The sequence below is a fragment of the Thermobia domestica genome, chromosome 9, assembly GCF_964235325.1.
Source record: "Thermobia domestica chromosome 9, izTheDome1.hap1.1, whole genome shotgun sequence".
Classification (NCBI taxonomy): domain Eukaryota; kingdom Metazoa; phylum Arthropoda; class Insecta; order Zygentoma; family Lepismatidae; genus Thermobia; species Thermobia domestica.
The window spans coordinates 243,469,958-243,487,461 of record NC_137462.1 but is presented as its reverse complement, the minus strand read 5'-3'; the positions used below and the strand labels follow the sequence as shown (position 1 = coordinate 243,487,461).

Here is a 17,504-nt window from a genome sequence, read left to right as displayed (position 1 = left end):
TTTTTGAAGCTTTTTCTTTTGATGTTGAAATGTCAATTTTAAATGTCTCTTTGTCATCCTCAACCTCAGATGACAACAGTTCACCAGTATCGGCAACATAATCAGTGCTGACTGTTGGAACATCAGTAGATGTTTTATACTTTTCAATCCTTGAAGACTCTTTTGTTTTCCTTTCTTCTGCTCTTCCTAACTTCATTGCCTCAGTTTTATCTACGGAACCAATGACCATCTTCCTGGAAAATCTCTGGTCATTAAGAAATGTGTGCTCCTTTGCAAGCACTTTATTTATTTTTTTAAAATAAAAAATCCTTTTTTCACATTTTTGTCCCTCTGGACCCCTCTGCGTTAACGCATAGATCTGGAAAAATCGAAGAAATACTAATGGGTAGAGAGAATGTGAGTGCAACATTTCGACCTTCTAAGTGCAATAGTAAGCCTGCAAGAAAATAACGAAAATAGGCACAACAATTTGTTTTTAACTTATGACGTCATCACCCCATGTCTCGACGCAGAAAGACGAAAAACTGTACGAAACGTGTTCTACAATGACTCCAAAACAAAAATAAACCTAAGTAAAAAGCTTTGTTGGTTCATTTTTAAGCCAGCAATGAACATACTACGCCATCGTTCCATTTGGAATGATATAATTTAAAAGGGTTAAATGACAGAAGTTCAGTGACTGGTAGCACCCTAAAATTATTCACGAAATTTTATCAAATTTTACAGAGGTGTTTCCTTGACAAGTAGTAAACTTTTTATGGGTCTGCCAAATTAAAATTTTCTCTTTCATATTTTCGCTCCACCCTACTGTACAGGCTCTGAAACACCTATATAATGCATGTTTGTGATTTTTGTGAAGTTTGTTTTTTAAATGTTGCATGTAATGTACCTATTTACTGAAAACAAGCAAGCAAATCACCACCTCGAGATGCTTGTGTGTGTACCTGTATTAAACTGGACGTACAGTTGCTGTACAGATTACTGATTACAGTATATGTACAGCGCACGTATATGCTACGTTTTTCACTGTTAAATGTGAAGAACGTACATGTAGTGTACAGGTTGCTAAAACAAGTATGGTACAGTGCATGTCAGAGAGCATTGAACATGTACGTAATCTGTTTAATGTACAGTTTATGTTGCAAGAAAGAAAACATATGTCGTAAGATAAATACAGGGTGTTTCAAAAGAACACCGGCGACGTTTGGGAGGTGATTTCTGACATCAAAATAAGACAAAAAGTATAGACCATCCTGGGTACACAAATGCTTCCTTTCGGAGTTATAGGCTGTCGAAAACATGAAAAAATGAAATTTAAAGGTCCACAGTTCCAAAACTATGCGATCTATCGTGGTCCGGTCATAACTTCACTTAGGAACTAATATGTGCGCTATTCAAAAATCCTTGTTTCAGAATCCTGAGATACTCACGCAACAATTTTTATAGAGGAAGTTTGGCTACAGGGATATGATTTAAAGTACTCACCAACTACCCCTACAAAAATCGTTTCGTGAGTACGTCAGGATTCTGAAACATGGATATTTAGATAGGGCACATACTAGTTATTAAGTGAAGTCTTGACCCGACAGTGGTAGATCTCATAGTTTTGGAGCTATGGACCTTTGAAGTTTATTCTTCCATGTTTTCGGCAGCCTTTAACTCCGAAAGGAAGCATTTGTGCATCTAGATTGGTCTGTACTTTTTGTCTTATCTTGGTGTCAGGAATCATATATCCGAGTACTGTACACGCATGGTACATGTTGCATGTACAGTGAATATATCAGTGACGGCAATAGTACATGTCTGTAGCTGAAACACATACAGTTTACATGTGTAGCATGTGTGCTATATGTTTCAGAAATGAAACGTAGCAAAACATGTACTGCATGCTGTAAGATAAATGTATGAGTACTGTACATGGACGGTACATGTGGCATGCACATTGCATGTATCGGTGATAGCTACAGTCATCGGCGTAATAAAGCTACCTTCAACATAGGACGGGAGTAATTTGCTTCCGGGGGTAATTTGGTGGTATTTTTTCTCCGGAGATAAAAACTTCCCCCCAAAGATACATAAGAAAATCACAAGTTATTAATACTGATACAACTTTCTCCGACATACCTCCAACATCTAATTATTCCCCCCCGGACAAAGTTTCTGAATTAAGCATTGCTTCTCACCATATAATACTTTTGAAATGGGATTATTGGGGGAAAGTTTTCCTCAGTTCTAACTTTAGGGAGGACATGTCCCCCTCATCCCTCCGGGATTTGCGCCTGCGTTGTTTTTTTTTTTTTTTTTTTTTTTTTTTTTTTTTTTTTTTTTTTTTTTTAATGTGTGATATTTTTCAAGAAATTAAATACCTGTTAATTGTATGTTCTGATATTCTGCACTTCCACTGTTAACGATGCGTGCACATTGCATGTACAGACGTCAGTAACAGTTCATGTTCATGCGATATAACATGCGCTATACAGTTCATGTACATCGATTATCATGTGACGTACAGAATGTTCCCATTACAAGATCGGTTTCTTTTTTCTCTGCTTTACACCTGTTAAACACCTGTGAAGCACATGTTTTGCACCTCTGTACATACATCTACATGTGGAAAACAGTGCTCCAATTCCAAAGTATTACAGGCGCCTGTAATACATAGCATGTACAGGTTCTTTTTTTTTTTTACCTATTTTAATTACGTAATTATTTTAAAGATTTCACACCTTCATAATATCAGTGGCCATTATTCCTAATGAAATCGACACAAAAATACATGTCTCTCTATGGTCAAGTGAAGCCAATTGCTTTCTTTGCGCACGTTTCAAGATTCCGACTTTTTGTGGGGAGGTCATTAGTAGGTTCGTTGATTTGGAGTTCAGGGCCTTTTCGGTATTCAATTCCTAAAGCCAATACGCTGAATTTCATTTAATAATAATAATAATCTCTGATATTACAGCTCAGAACTATAGTCTACCAAACAGCTTCAAGTTCAGTTATATGTGTTTAGCACATTGACTCAAGAGGCCGTGGTGGCTCCCTGGTAGAACGTTTACAATTGGTACGTGGGGTCTCTGGTTCAATTCCAGTTCGCGCCAAGTGGGCTTTGTGGTGGACAAACACGTGTGTGTATCTTCTCGGGGGTCTTCCGTTTCCACCCCCTTTCTTCATTCCACCATTTCACTCATTCTCATCATCACAGTTTCCTTTACCTTACTCGGCATAACCTTGAGACGCAAAACTAAAAAAAATCTCATTTTTCACTTTACACTAACCCTAACGTGATTGTAATTGGATTTCTAAATCTATCAGAATGGTTTTATGATCCCAACATGGCTGTTACTGGTGTTTCTAGACATACTAGATGGAGTTGGTTGAATGATGTATGGTCACCACATTGACTCTAACGCGCTTGTTACTGGATGTCTAGGCCTACCAGATGGATTTAGTTTAGTTTAGTGATGGATGTGTGTGTGTCACCACATTGATCACAACGCCACTTTTAATGGATTTGTACCAGAGCTAATGGATAATTAACAAACTTTGGTTAATCTCATTATTTGCCTTGCGTGAATAAGAAAGAGAGAAAATTCAGAGGAAACGAAATCAAATTACCACCGCGGATTGCATCCAGAATTATAGGAACGAAACACCAAAGAATAAACCTCTTCAATAATTCACGAAAAAAGCAGATAATTCGGAACTAGATATGTTTTCTTATGTTAACATCCTTTATAACAATTTGATGAAAGCGAGTCTTTTCATAATACAGTAAAACCTGCCTTCAACGGACCCTTTATTAAACGGAAAACTGTCTTAAAGGGAAATATTTCATGGTCCCATGGATTTTGGAGTAAAAGACATGTAAAAGTCCCTTTATTAAGCGGAAACTGTGTTATGCGGACAACGGAAAGCAAAATAAACCTTTAACGGAAAATTCTGAGTTTTAGACTACATCGTTTAGAAAATTTTTAAACATCCTGTGAGAGGGTAAACATATTCTGTCTGCGATAAATACTTCGTTCTTTTGTTAAATCTTTATGGACAGTGTTGACCTTCGTCAATCACTACTCATATTCAGCTCGCACAATTTTTCGCTAGTCCTACGTAGCATGTCAGCTGTCAGTCTTCTTTGTAGGCGTACTTCTGTTCCGCTTGTGTAGCAACTAGCGACAGCCAACAAAAATGAGAAGAAAACTGACAAAACAAAGTTCTGGAAAAAAGGAATTGAGGTAAAGCAGAAGTTATATATATCTCCAGCACGTGTCGTGAAAACAAGGAGGAAAGAGTTCAGAGGACTTTCAAAATTCCAGAGAAAACTTTTCTGTGTCCTGAAGTATACCGCAGCCAAGTAGTAGCAATGTATGCAAAAAATCCTGCTTGATTATTGGGAAAAATAAAGGAAAGTGTGCACAGCATATTTTGTGTTTAAGTTTTTTGGGGTATTCATCCGTAGAAGGAAAAAGTACTGTAATTGAACAAGTTGCGTACATCAATATATTTTCTCATTATGTCCGTTATAAGCATATATATTTTTTTAACGGAAAGGTCTATCTCCATTAAGCGGAAACCTGTCTTTAACGGAAATTTTTGCGAGTCCCGCTCGATTCCGCTGAAGACAGGTTTCACTGTACAATATAACAAATCAAACGCAAAACATGGAATCCAAACAATATTTTCGTAAATACAGCCAGGAAAAGAAAGGAAGGGATACAGTTCGTTGTATATCCTAGCTGGACAGCAAATATGCCACTATTTTGCTGTATCTTCTGAATATTATTATCCTTGAGCGAATGTAATGTTGCCCAACATATTTTCTGAGAGAAAACATCAATTTCTTCCAGTGTACAATGCATTTGATCAGTGTAGTTAATTTACATTCATCATATCCTCACTAAACTTCATTTTTCTTACTCGTGTCTTGACAATGGGAACTGTATAGATAGCGAAAATTCGACGATACTGATGTTTTTAATGAATCCGTAACAGAGAGACAGGCAAGGCAAATACCCTTCCAAGTTTATCTACACAACTCTTCAAGTGGCTTACATTGGCAATCAACAATAGTTTATTTTCTATACAATTCAGAATGAACATGCTGAATACAGTATATGTCTATGTTATGTTTGCATTTCAAATTTAACGTTTACGATATTACAAACTGTTAGTCTGAACATGAAGATAGAACGCATGCTGATTTTAGTGTATGTAATGAAGTTAAGTTCCCCAATTTTTGTACCACTTATTCTTTTATACATCTATTGATGGATATAGCACAATCATAGTAAAAAAATTACTTGGGGGTTATACAAAAATTTCCTTATGTAGCCCACAAGATATTGTCCTCCCGACTGTACACAAATTTAAATTATTATGTAATTCATAAAGCAAGATAAAAGCTGGGAAGAACATGCATGCAACATCAAAATCTAATAAACACATACCCTTCTTCTTCATCATCTGAGCCGAAAGGGTCAGTCAATTGACGACGCGTCATTAATATTGGACGTTGTGTAGTGGACAGAGGAGACTTTGCCTGTAAAAATAGAACTCAATAATAACACAAAAGAATGTATGCAGAATAGGCAAAACACAATCTATGTTTCCAACAAAATGCAATACGATTGTCAGCCCATTCTCGAGTAGACTTTTGTTCAGTGCACTTACAAATGTACCACAATAGTGAATGACAATGCAGTATTGAGCCTACAATCTTAAAATATGATTTTATTACTTACGTGTCTACGTATTAATATATAAAATAATTTCAATATATATATGAGAATATAAGTTTAATACTGTACGCACTTTTTATAAGAAATATCACTTCACTAATTTTATAGTCACATTTTATCCAAGTCCGAGTCTTTTCAAGTTTCCATGTGTTTCATGCGACTCCTCTATCGCTTTCTTCGCCAGTAACAGAAATTATTTCTATGTTTTGTAGACTAACCATCCATGAATGATGTTTAAAACACTACGAATTATGCAGCTCTTACGCCCTTAACCTTTATATTCAATTGTAAAGAGTTCCAAATACATTCTCAAGAACACTTACAGGATGCCGAAACATACGAATTTCCCTGCAATCACTTACCCAGCTATAAAAGTACTACTTTAATTGTTTTGCACCTCGAGCATATCCTAAAGATTTAGGGAAAAAAAAAAGTTTCGAAAAAGTTCCCTGTTCTTGACGCAACTTTAGTCTAATAACTGAGTTATATTGAATCAGTAACTGAAAGAACATTGAATATTTTTACAACAACGGGTTAAGAGATGGCGGAATGTCCCGTTATCTACGCAATAACTATCTTACAATAATGGTAACTCTATCTCTTTGTTGCTTTCTATGGACATAACTGAATGATGGTACTGTAGGCACTTACTATATATATATATATTTCAATTCAAGTTTGAGGCCTTTGAGATGATGCACTACTAAAATGATCAATTAAAGAAGATATTTATTCATGTTTGGTGTTAATTAATCATCCCCCCCCCCCAAAAAAAATATTTTGTATGGTACTGGCTAAATAAATCACTTAATGACGATTTGAGCATTATCGTGAAGCCAAAATCATTAAGTTTCAGTTCACACATTTCCCTTTCAGAAACGATCACATGACTATACAATACAACCTGCTCAGATGAGACAGTGAAATATGAACACGAAGAACAGGTAATATTACCTGGTCACCGCGAGTCCTGATTTAACGCCAATGGATTTTTTTCAGTAAGGAAAGGTTCTCTTTCCAAAGCAAGTGCTCTTAAAAACCTAAATTTAGGAATAAGTATTTTTCTTCTTCCAACGTATCTGACAGTAACTGACACTTCGAAGAACTGCAAACTTTCTTATCTTCCCTAACACCTTCAATATGAAACAGAAGATAGGGATAAATGTCAATGGCTCGCTGAGCAACACTGGTATTTTCAAGTCAATACTTCACGGAAAAATTTTCTGAGCCTCTATGCGTTTACTCGGCACACCGTGCTGGAACATTCTTAAATAAGCTATGTACAGCTCTTAAAAATTGAATGCTTCTCCAGTTCATTGCCTCAATTGAAGTCTTCTGTATGTCTCTTTCAACAACTGAACGGTGATAATATCCTATAAACAAACGTGTGTGGTATTTTGTCCCGCTGAAGTTGCATTTTCCTGGTAATCTCACTTTCTGGCAAAGTGAGTTTGAATTCTCTGACATTTTTGTAGCAGTAAGTATCGATATGTCTTTGCACTTTAAATACATCATAGTAATTCAGGATTTGTTATGCTTTTATTTATTTATTTTTATTTAATACTAAGAATTCCTGTAGGCTACTTTCTTTAGTACCCGAACTCGAGCCCACTTGCATCGTAGAATTCCACACTTCAGCAAGCATCATCATCAGAAGCCCTTAAGTTCTTTACAGGTGAGAAGGTACTGGTTTGTACTTCCACAAAGGCACTCACTGTTCCTAATATTGAGATGGCTGCGGCCATCTTCAAATACTTTTTACCTCTCATGTGACTTCTTGCCGCTTGCCGTCCGACGTCACTTAGCGAAAAGACGCTCAGACAAAAGTTGCAGCGAGCGGAAAATCTGTCACCTGGTGCTTCCCGAATCCGCGATAAAAAAATTATCTAAGAACTACGAAGAACTGAACGTGGTCTTTGAATATTTGGAAACTGACATGCTTGTATTGTTATCTGCATAGGAACACTGCATACAACGAACACCGAACACCACACCTACAACATCTCTTCACTTTCGATCCTGCCTCTGCAACTTGAACAATCACTGCACCAACAATCACTGCACACAATCAATGAACTGCAACCAGGAGAAACCTTTTACCATGTCCCACCGCTTCTCGAACGCCTTTCAGTCGTAAATAAAAGATTGTTATATCGATTTTCAACGATATTGTATATCTATTTTGTAATTTCTTCTATTTTCATATCTTGATTTTGGGCAACGGTGCATAAAAGTACACAATCTGTCATGTAGAAGAAGAAGACAAAAAGAATATATATGTTGTTGATTCTAAAGAGAAAGAATTAAGATTTAATCTCAAGAGTTAAAGTATATGTTGGTTTTATAGGTGTAATCTGCATTTATAGTTATCATAGCAGCAGATAGTTATTTGTTTAAAACGTTGCTATGACAACCGAAAAAAGAAAAGTATAATTAATGGAGTTTGGAGAATAAAGGTAATAGTGATATAAGTTGTCGTGCCTGATTTAATGTGATTGGATCATTTTGACATTTTTTAAAACACACGGATTGTGGGCTGAAATGTAACGTAAAATATAAATTAATCATTTCATTACATTTTAAGTGGTGGCTCCCAATATACGTTACAGATTTATAAAATATTTTCCTTTTACCACATACGCTACCTCGATCCCATGAATCAAATCAACCGGCATTTGCAACTTTTTCTCCCTTTTGAGACACAGTCAGTTTTTGTGTTTAGGCTAGGCATTTAAGTATTGTTAAGCTTCTAAGATAAGAAATGAACATGACGACCTAAAACACGTAAACAACGAAACACGATCGCGCTCGTAATACGCGATAATTAAGCGTATCACTCATTTTAGGTTGATATTCATTCATTGGGAATTTCTTGTAATAATGTCCTTATTGCTTTGTATTAACTATTAGTTTCGCTCAGCTAGATATTTACAAAATTCTAACTTCCAGTAACGAATACTATCGCAAAAGTAAACAAAATTTCCATGCTAGAAAGCACGCAAAGAAGAGCTTATTAATGCCAAAAATAAAACCTTGTTCCAGAACATTCTTTACACAAGTAAAAGAAGTAAATCACTGAAAATTCGTAGTTTCAGTTCCCGAAGGAGCGTTAAAGTTATTGGCAGACGAAAACTCCTTGCTTACCATTTATACTTTACATTAAATCATTAGTTTAACGTCGCACAAATGAAATAGTAATTACTGAGTTCATGATGTAAGTACGAAACGAATGCGAAAAGGGGAGGAAACGAGAAAACCTTGAGACATTCCCTCCCCACTCCGTGTTTATTTACCATAAAATCAACATTGTGCGCCCATGGTTTAACACAGAAACTTTGGCGCCAGAAGTGAACGCTCTATCGACTGCGCCACTGAATTTGAGTTTTAGGTGAGGTGATTTCAGTTTAGCGTCCCGTTCAGCAGCGAGGCTATATGAGACGTGGACCTACTGATTAACGTGGAATCCGAACCACATGAGCTCCCGCCGGGAATCGAACCCGGGTCTCCCACGCCAAAGGAATTTGAGTTTTAGTATCAATATGCAAAATATTTCAAGTTCGTATAATATCTGAAACATGCTTGATGTTTTGGATTAGTTTCCTTCATTCAATGTAACCTGTGTAATGTACCGTCAGCAAGAAGGAACCCGTTTGCTTCCTAGTTCCAAAATCCAAAGATACTGGTGAAAAACAAGATATAGAACGCGATGGAGATCTCATTTACTATTTTTTTAAAATTTTATTCTAATCTTATTTTATTTTAGTTTTCTGTACAATAAAGTGTGAAAACCTCAACATTTAAACAGGAGTCGTGAAACTTCGTTACTTTCACTGTGCACTGGATACAAATGAATATTATTTTACGATAAATTAAATCGCAGAGTTTAACCGTCACATTTTCTTTCATATTACTGCGACTTGCTAAATAAGGAAATCCAGTCTTTGTTTCGTATTTTTGGAAAAAGGTGCTAGCAAGGATATCCTTGACACACCCTTAAGTCTCAGAACAGTTTATGCATCCTCTCTCAAACGTAGTAGTCTTGCTATAAAATATTTTTACACGATTTGTCTGAAAGAATCTTGTTCTATAATATTTGGAACATGTCGTATTGCAATTCAAAATGCATACAAAAGTTTGGCTTAATGATTAAAGAGACAGGAAATAAGATTTTATTTGAACTCATATACCACAAATATTGTACGCGAATTGCTGCATCATTTTTAATGTCATAATAATTTTAATTTTAAAATGAGAAAAGAAATATTATATATATATATATATATATGCATGCACGAGGAGCAGTCAAAGACTTCCCGGAATGTTCTACTTTTGGCATTTACGATGCAATCACAATGAATCCTGTACAATACAGTCCTTAGGTTCCTTAATTATGAATTTGCAAGTATTAACACGTCATAACTGGCAGTGTATGAGTAATGTAGCTGAACGAAGGAGTGTGTAGTGATCATTTGTGCAATTTCACAGATCGAGCAACGCGTAAACATCCAGTTCATGTGCATATTGGGGAAAATCTGCTTCAGAGACTTTGATAGTCTTAGAAACAGTTTCGATCATGAGATGTTTGGTTCTTCCCAAAGCTAAAAATGGGCACTTTCCGTTTCGTCAACGCAGAAGAGAACAAAACCAACGCGACACCTGAACTTCGGAAGATACCACAAGAGACCTTTCGTCAGGAACAAGTGTATATATGTGTGTGTGTGTTCCGAAGATGCCAACTTCGAAGGCAATTAAGTAAATGTATACTTATATTGTCGGAATAAAGAGCTAGAACTGAATTCAGGGAGATTTTTGACTCCTCCTTGTGTGTGTATATATTACAACTTATGAAACGCATAATCACTGATATATTATTACAAGTGTATGACTATTGATGGAAAATGATTAAATATGTAGCTACAAATGTATAACAATTAATAAATATTGCATTATAGACACAAAGTAGAAAGTACACTTTAATATCTATAGATGTATTTCATATTTAAGGGTCAAAAGTCCGGTGAAATTAGTCCCACTATCGACTGACTATTGACTCAATACATACACTGATGTGCAACTTTATTAGTAGTTTTCGTAAACTCGTAAGCACTTCCAAAATAAACCTCTCTGCGAATTAAAATACATTATAATGAAAACCAAGAAACTAAAATATAAGTAACCATATTTTAAAATCCTTGCATCTGCGTGATTAGCTACCTTCGCTTAATGCAGGAGAGGAAACTCCAATAAAATCGAAACTAGTGGGGACGGAAACGAGAAAAAGTTTGGAATTATGAGTTCATCGAAAATGAATTTACAGTTGGATTGTTGATCCAACTGCATTTTATAGATGATTCAGCAATATGATATTCCACTGCACAAGCGAAAGCAAAAGATAATACGCACAACTACAGAACGTAGTTGTTCCCTATACAATGTTAGTGGAAAACACAGTTAAGTTTCAAAGTTTGAAGTTGACAATTAAAAAAAAACAAGCACTCAACCGCAAGTGAAATCATCTTAGGATTTTCATTTTAAATGTTTATAAAATCTCATTCTTCGAAATTCCCTGACATTTTTGGTTTTCCGGGTTTCTTGCTACCCAGGCATTAATTACGTCTGAGTTTTTCTGAACAGTTTTGACCACCTAATTATGTGGCCTCTTTCACGAGGTTAAGTCACTTATATGAATATCGATTATCTTTACAAAAACACCATAACCTTTAGGTATAAGGGCTTTAAACTTGAAATTAGACTCTGTAATGAACTGGTTACTTATCTAGGTTTTTCCTTCTTCTTCAGAAATTTCTTGAAGAAAGTAACTGCGATATAACGATTATGCTTCTATAGAAACTAACAAAATGTGAATTTCACTTAGGACCTACTTGTTATTTTGACGTAATTTAGCATTTAGCACATAAAAATATTAAATTTTATTTTTCAATTTAATTAAACTAAATTTAGAGATAACTACGTACGTAACAATTATAATAATCAGAAAAAACAAAATCGTTCACATTGAACTTAAGCAAGTTGTGTGTGTGTGTGGGGGGGGGGGGGGGCTGCTTCGAACTTTTTAATTTCTATGCTGAAATCGTGTTTCTTTTGTTTTGTTGTCAGTCTAGCTGTAAACTGAAACATGTCTGAACATGTCCTCTATTTACCTAAATCAGCTACATACAACGATTTTACATAACTTCTATCTCTACAGCAAGTTTTGCACTTTCATTCAAGGAATAAAAATACAAAGATTCTATATTTTTTGTCAAGTATTGGTGATACCCATATTGTCTTCAGTTTACAGTTCAACTTGGTAACAAAACAAATCAACACAGGAATTTTAGAAGTTGAAACCGGCTACACACAACCTGCCTAAATTAAATGTTAACGATTTTGTTTTTCAATTATTGTAATTGTTACATACTCAATTACCTTTTAAAATTCTAATTTAAATAATAATAATAATTTTTGCATAATGTTCAATGTAAACTGCTTAAGTTACATCACGACAAAAATAAGCAGTGCCTAAATGAGATCCACATTTTGTTCGTATCTGTAGAACTGTTATATCCCGATTATTCTTTAGCCCTCCCCGCTGGTCTAGTGGCTAGCGTGTGCCTTAGGTGTTCGGTGTTCCGGGTTCAATTCCTGGTGAGAGAGCATAAAAATGTACTTTCATTTACGATCCTTCTCGTTTAGTCTAAAGAGCATAACCGTCGGACGTTAAAAAAAAAATGGATTTCATTTAGCAATTACTTTCTTCAAGAAAACCTCTTGTGGGAAAAAATCCTACATAAATAACTATTTATACGAAATTTAACTTCCAGTTTAAAAGCTTACACCTAAAGAACGCAATGTTACCATGAAGATAACCGATCTTCATGTAAATGACTTAACCTGATGAAAAAGACCACATGATAAGAGGGAAAAATTGTTCAAAAAACTTATAGACGCAATCAATACTTATCTCCTTTGAAAATTAGTACTAAAATGGAAGTCTTTACATAAACAAAAGAAAATATACCTGTGAAACAAGCAATTCAATATCTGAAGCGTTCAATATGACATCTGAATAGTTTGAAGATGACCAAAACCTATCAGCCTGGGAAGTGGATTTAGATTTCTGGACTTTCTGCATCTATGGCGATGTTAGCCCGTCCCGTATGAGGGATGACGTCCCTCGGCGAGCAGCACACTTTTCGGGGAAAGGGAAGAAAGGAAGCGGCCTGTGACCTATAAGTTAGGTACCATTCCGGCATTTGCTTGGTATGAATGAGGAAAACCCAGGAAAACCTCATTTAGAATGGCTGGGCTGAAAAAGCTTTTTACATTTTTTTCCACCGAGTGCCCCTACGGGGAATCGAACCCGGGACCGCTCGCACCGAAGGCGAGCCTGGGAAGTGGTTTGAGTTCCAACAAGAATCAGAAGTTACTGTAACAATGATATTCACATTTTGGACTGCTCCTCAAAGTCATTTGATACTGCTCCAATGGAAAAAGTTCGGTTCATTTTAATTTTCAAACGAAAAAGAAGCGCATTTACTGCTGCACACTTTTCTATATAATATTTATATTAAAGCTCGGGATGGATTGTACCGCAAAATGACACAAAATATACCTTGATGCTGTGACCCATACAAACACATTTACATCACTCCAGCCTCAGTGTCGAATCAATTTCATAGATGACTTGTACGTTTACCTCAAAATATGACATTCTTTCTTCTCAGAATTAAATACTCAGCTATGACACAATTTCAAATTCCTACTTATAGGACATAATCTACATATAGTGACAAGTTACTCATCTTCTACCATCAGTACATAAAATGAAAGATGAATACTAAAAATCATACCTTTTCCTTGGCAAGTTTTTCTTTTGTAGGAGAAAGCACTTTCCCAAGAATGCTTTTCGAGCTTGCAAGTAGTTTCTCTTTCACATCTTTCACTGACGTTGGAGATCTTTCTTTGATATGTTCACTTTCTTTACTTACATTACTATTATCTGCGTTATCTACAGTATTATGAACAAGCGGGAGTTTCAGTCGTAGTCCTGAATTTTGTCTAACTTTTGGCGAAAGAGCATTTTTCTCAACACTTTTTGATTCTGAATGGACACCATCACCACTTTCACTAGCACCGGACGTTGATTTATGAGAACCATGTTCACTAAGTTTTCTACTCAACGATCTCGTCGTTTTAGGAACACCGTCCTTTTTCCGCAAGTTCATAATCTCTTGCCCGAATAATTGTACAGTAACGTCAGTGTCATTGTCTGTATTAAATCTCCCTATCATGTATGATGATTCATCGGTAGTCTTCCCGATTTGCTGAACTTCCAATTCATGACCTGGAAGTAATAATATAAAAATTAATTACATTTAATAACCCTAGTAATACTACAGTGGAATAAAATGTATGTAGTTAAAACTTCAATATTCAAATCAATACTATACGCATACAGCTCCTTAGCACTCTCCAAATGATATCTGCTAAATTAAAAATAATACTATATCGAAGTAGCCTCGCTAAGCGGCTCTATTACGTTGTCATTATTAAGCGAAAAAAATGAAATCTTTGAGTTTTACGTCCCACAGTTATGCCGGTTAGGCTAAAGGAGACGGTGATGATGAGTTATGAATGAAATGGTGGAATGAAGAAAGTGGGAGGAAACGGGAGAACCCCGAGAAAACCCACGCACACGGTGTTTGTCCAGCACAAAGTTCACTTGGCGGGGGCTGGGATCGAACCCGGGACCCCTAGCACCAGAGGTGAACGCTCTACCACTGAGCCACCGCGGCCCCGCTCTTAAAACATTGATATATATATAAACTTAATGTCCCACCGTTATGCTTCGAGGCTACGAGACTGTTATAATGGACAAAATGATGAAGAAAATGAGGGCAAACTAAAAAAAAAAAACGAGAAAACCCATATACACTATGCTTATCTGCAACAATACCCACTTGACGCAAGTTGGGATCGAACCAAAAACCCCACAAACACTCTACTACTGAACTACCACGGCCCCGGCAATTTGGATAAAAGAATAAATGAAATATTTGAGTTTAACCTCCCACGATTATGCCCTTTAGGTTAAAGGAGACGATGATTAAAGCAAGTTAATGATGATGGAAGAATTAGTGGACAAGGAAGTGGAAAGAAACGGGAGTACCTCGAGAAAACCCACGGGCACGATGTTGTCCTCCACAAACTTACTTGGTCGGGGATCGAACCAGGGACTTCACATGCCAGAGGTAAGTGTTGTACCACTGAGCCACTGTGGCAATTTGAATAAAAACTAGATAAACGTCATTGATGTATTCACAATATTTCCTTCGCAAGTTAAAATAATTTCGCCCGTACGGCAAGATAAAATCTACTTTCAAAATGATGATGAATTTACACTAAACTTGGTTTATTACAAAATACTGCTACACAAGCATAGATGTTTTTAAAAAATGCAATAATGAAATACACAGAACAAATGGCAATACAACTAATTACCAAAGAATTTATCTAAAACCAAACTAGTTCATACTATATTGTTGACAATAGCTCATACCATATTGTTGACAATTTCAAACTAAGCAAATTTCAACAATTTTAAAAATACCTAAAACAACACAACGACCACTTGTTACCCTAATACAAAACTAAAACTGACGCAAAGAATATTCATACCAGAGCAAGGAAATCTGCTACGGAGAACATCCCTTGATATAGGTATGAAAGCGTAAAATGCACAGTTAATTCCATTAATGGTGTTAGCAAACCCACATGGTAGACCCATAAAAACTAAAATAGGTGGTGGAACATTTCTGTACCTTGTAATGCCTACAAAAACAGCAAGATTTAACATACTATGCTTCATATAGTAACTTAATCGATGATTGTAAATAATAAAACTAAAAATAAATTTTTAAGTTTGTTAACGACAGATAAGGAGCATCTGGATATGTGCATTATAATATCCAGATTACTGCCCATGGATGGATGTTTATATTCGTCTCAATAAGGAAATCAATATCCACTATTCGACTGTATAGAAGTACAGGTACAACAGTAAAACTCCTTGAAATGTAGTACAATACACATAGGGCTACGAAAGCTCTGCAATTACACGTAAACTTGAACCAATCTCTTCAGACAGGTTCATAACTATGCCCTATGCCCCTGCAAGAATTTCAATCAATCATGGTAACCGTATCACATGCAAGAACATTTTGCCTCCCCCCTCTCGGTTCCCTTAAATCATTAGACTTGTCTCTTTCTCATAATTCCGTGAAGAAACAAATTAAAAACGGTACATATGCTCACAAACAAAAGTATTAACTGTACGAAAATCACAATTCTTTTACGATACTGGAAGTAGTATGGATGATTACCGTCGCTGACTGTTTGAATCTGAAAATCAAAATAATGGTCACCTGTAGGCAGAGTGGGATCTACGAAATATTTTGCCCGGGGCAAAGACGAATCTCTCCCTTCCCCCTTTCCTCCCAATTATGCATCGAAATGGCGCCCCCTACATACTCTCAACCAGCTGGGCCCCTGGGCAAATGCCCCGAATTAACCTCAATAGATCCGGCCCTGCCTGTAGGCCATAACTTAAAAAAAAAAAAAAAAAAAGATATCTGTGCATATGTCATAAAATAGAAATGAGTAAGGTTACAGTGTGGATGCGTCTGTGATATTTTTGTCTAATTACAAAGCCATTCACAAAACACACACACTTTGTTGGATCGCTTTAAGTGTAAACTATAATGTTTATCACGTTGTTGTAACAATGTTTTAAACCACTAAATCATATATACGAGATGTGTTCAAAACGTACCGAACCTTATTATTATTTTTCACGAGGCGCGGGAGACTTTTTTCAGTCTAGATGTAGAAGGGACACTCATGCGCAGTCATGAATTTTTTGCTGCTCGCAAAAAACGTAAGTGGCATGCAGTCGGCCAACATGTATAGACGTATTTAGCAATGGTCGGCGGATTTCAGTTTTTTGTAAAATGACCAAAAAAAAAAAAAGCAGTGATATTACAACCAAATTTTGTTAAAAACTTGGCGATACCAAAGCGGAAACCAAGTCAAGAGAAGACATCATGCGGAATGCGTTGGCACGGTTGCTCCCCATTCCAGATGTGTTTCCAGCAATGGCGGAAGCCCTGGGAGAACTGTATGCATTGCCAAGGAGACTACTTTGAAGGAAATTAAAGTTTCGGATTTCCAAATCTTTTTTTTTTTTTTTTCGAAGGTTCTATATTTTTTGAATACACTTCGTATGTTTCATATAATAATACATTCTTGCGTTCAAATATTCACTTCGTTTATTACAAGCAGATTGATGGTAAAGATTCACACAAAATCTAGAACCACCCACTAAACACACAACATACCACATGCCATGTAAATACTATTCTCAAAAAGAAAATTTAAAAGAGAAAAAAATTGAAAAGCCGATTTATTACCTGTAAAATGAGCTCGAAGTTGATACAAGTAAGTCATAACTGCAAGTTTATCTGGTACCGCAAGAACATCCATATCAGAAGGCTCAATCACTCTCGAAATGCCCAATGCTTCCCCAGCGTCAAAAGCCTTCTTACAATTTCCCTTCACGTCATGAGGACTTAACGAATCAAACTCTCTGTAAAAAAGTACAAACATTAAATACATAATACCCATATGAATAACACAACTGATATTCCTCAAAAAGATTTTTGGTAAATACTAACATTTTTGTCTACTCATCTAACGACATATTCGGTA

The 17,504-nt window shown here is 36.0% G+C and overlaps 1 protein-coding gene across 4 annotated transcripts in view; it reads right to left on the bottom strand.

Annotated features, from left to right (window-relative positions):
- Window positions 1-17,504, bottom strand: part of LOC145660638 (EH domain-binding protein 1-like) — a 150,127-nt gene that overhangs the window by 80,203 nt on the left and 52,420 nt on the right. For all 4 annotated transcript variants that reach the window (XM_081725927.1, XM_081725923.1, XM_081725926.1 and 1 more), the window contains exons 10-12: window positions 17,207-17,382; window positions 13,589-14,082; window positions 5,445-5,536 (exon numbers count right to left, since the gene is read on the bottom strand). In XM_081725927.1, the coding sequence (XP_081582053.1) occupies window positions 5,445-5,536; window positions 13,589-14,082; window positions 17,207-17,382 (762 nt within the window). The remainder of the gene's footprint in view (window positions 1-5,444; window positions 5,537-13,588; window positions 14,083-17,206; window positions 17,383-17,504) is intronic.